At 41.4% G+C, this 1,895-nt stretch overlaps 1 protein-coding gene across 1 annotated transcript; it reads right to left on the bottom strand.

Annotated features, from left to right (window-relative positions):
- Positions 1 to 1,226: 1,226 nt before the first annotated feature.
- On the bottom strand, positions 1,227 to 1,630 carry T265_15865 (hypothetical protein; the record flags this gene model as incomplete). Its single annotated transcript, XM_009179264.1, is given in 2 exon segments — positions 1,227 to 1,481; positions 1,487 to 1,630. Coding segments are annotated over 2 exon segments (396 nt in total), but the record flags the coding sequence as incomplete, so codon positions are not given.
- Positions 1,631 to 1,895: the final 265 nt, after the last annotated feature.

Raw genomic sequence — 1,895 nt, 5'->3', positions numbered from 1 at the left:
CCGCGCATATCAGAATACTTTGATGACTTTATTCCGTGCGGTTGCAAGAGGCCTCATGAGACTGGAAGTTTAGAATCATCCTTGGTCGCCAACGTCCAAGAGGTTGAGCAAAGTTAGCTGTCGTCCACAAATTTGTAATGTGATGGTTAGAGAGATTGTGAGTAGTGCAACACTTGAGTCACCAAAGAACAGCACCTACTGCTGAAAACCGTCGTGGTCTGATAACATGTTGTGCACCCGATCATTTTTTGCCGAGGAACCTGTGTTTTATAAGCCGTGGCTGTAGTGAGTAAAACCGGAAGGACAATGAATAATGAGTAAATTGACAGGTGACAATAAAAAGGGTGCTAAAATCCTTGGTTCCATAGATATAACCCACCATTTAAGATGGAACACATGTTAAACAAACGCAAAACAGTAAACGACATGAAAGCATACCAAAGTCATATATGCTTTCCCAATTCTTATCCAGATTATCCGGTCAAGCAATATGGGCACGGATAAGCTAACGTTGGGCACTTTTTCAAATCACCCGTTTTCATTAGATTACACAAAGTTCTCCAGATATATCTACATGATTGTAGGTGAGAAAACCATCGGCGCAATGAAAATGGTACTGACAGCAAGGGTGCGAAAAGGAGAACGGCCTTAGTCTACATGCTAGAACCGGTGAATGGAGCTACAAAGCTTGATAGCCAGCTTTACCTGAAACTTTACATGAAGCGTTGAACAAACATTTCAGCTACGTCGCTGATGAACAAGTAAAGCTTTTGATGATGGCTCCGACAAAGCCACCGAAGCATTTGACGTATCTGTTCTCACTTTATTTAGACTATTTCGTTTATTTTCAATATCCTTATCCTCTCATGACAAACCACATTTGGTTGTCGGCTTGAATGATTACTAGATCAAGCAACCAATTTATTTGACACCGCAAACGCGATTTGTGATGCTCGCTTCCTGTCTCTTAATACCACAAACACATTCGTGCCTTCCATACAGCTTAGGGGGCTTTTTGGGTTAAATTACCTTTGTTAAAGCATAATTTTCCAAACAGTGTTCAGTTCACTATGGCCAATTCACTTTTATTACTTTTGATCCCATCTGATAATATCTGAACCGTCAGGAAAATGTGTCACTAAGAAGTATATACCCTTTTCACGTCGGTGAGGCAGCCTTGTAATACGTACGGGGGTGAATAGCTCTACACATTCAGCCAACTTACCCTAGACAAATGTTCTTCAAGTTTGCCCTTAGCATCTCTGGTCTCGGTAATACGTTTTTTCAGCGCCCGATTTGTAGCCTCCACTTGCCTTTTCTGATCTGATGCGATTTGCTGTAAAATTCCATCAATAATGCTCCGAAGTTGTTGGGAGTTTTGAAGCTGCTTGTCTCCAGCCTGAATGGTGTTGTGTGAGAAATGTTGCCATTCTTCTGTGGTGAAGGAACTTGAGTGAGGTCCTACCGGCCACTTCTTGAGACTTACTTAGGATCAATCAGTGTTCCACTTTTCAACCCCGGAAGCGACTCGTCTGTGCTCTTGAGACTCAGAGCATATTCATCAATATGTTGTGCGCTAAGTTTGTCGCCGGCATCCTTCTTCAAGTTATAAATGGCTTTCCGATTAAGTCTGAAAATTTTGAAATGAAAAGTGTGCGGAGCACTGACCTGCAGCTGAACAATTGAATCCAGGAATTTTGTGTCATTCAAACTGGGTCCCACAATGTCTTGATTCGATGGCTTTCAGTTTATTACCAAAGTCTCGCTTTTTGTTGGACAAGTAAACAAACGAAACCCAGAGAGAAATTTGTGCTCAAGTCACGGCAATAATAGATAACTGTTTTTTCATAGCTGAGGTTTCTCGTTTTGCGTCATATTAGGTTAATTTTTGAATC

The sequence above is a fragment of the Opisthorchis viverrini genome (assembly GCF_000715545.1).
Source record: "Opisthorchis viverrini unplaced genomic scaffold opera_v5_1461, whole genome shotgun sequence".
NCBI classification, from domain to species: Eukaryota; Metazoa; Platyhelminthes; class Trematoda; order Opisthorchiida; family Opisthorchiidae; genus Opisthorchis; species Opisthorchis viverrini.
This window is presented reverse-complemented; position numbering and strand designations above follow the sequence as displayed.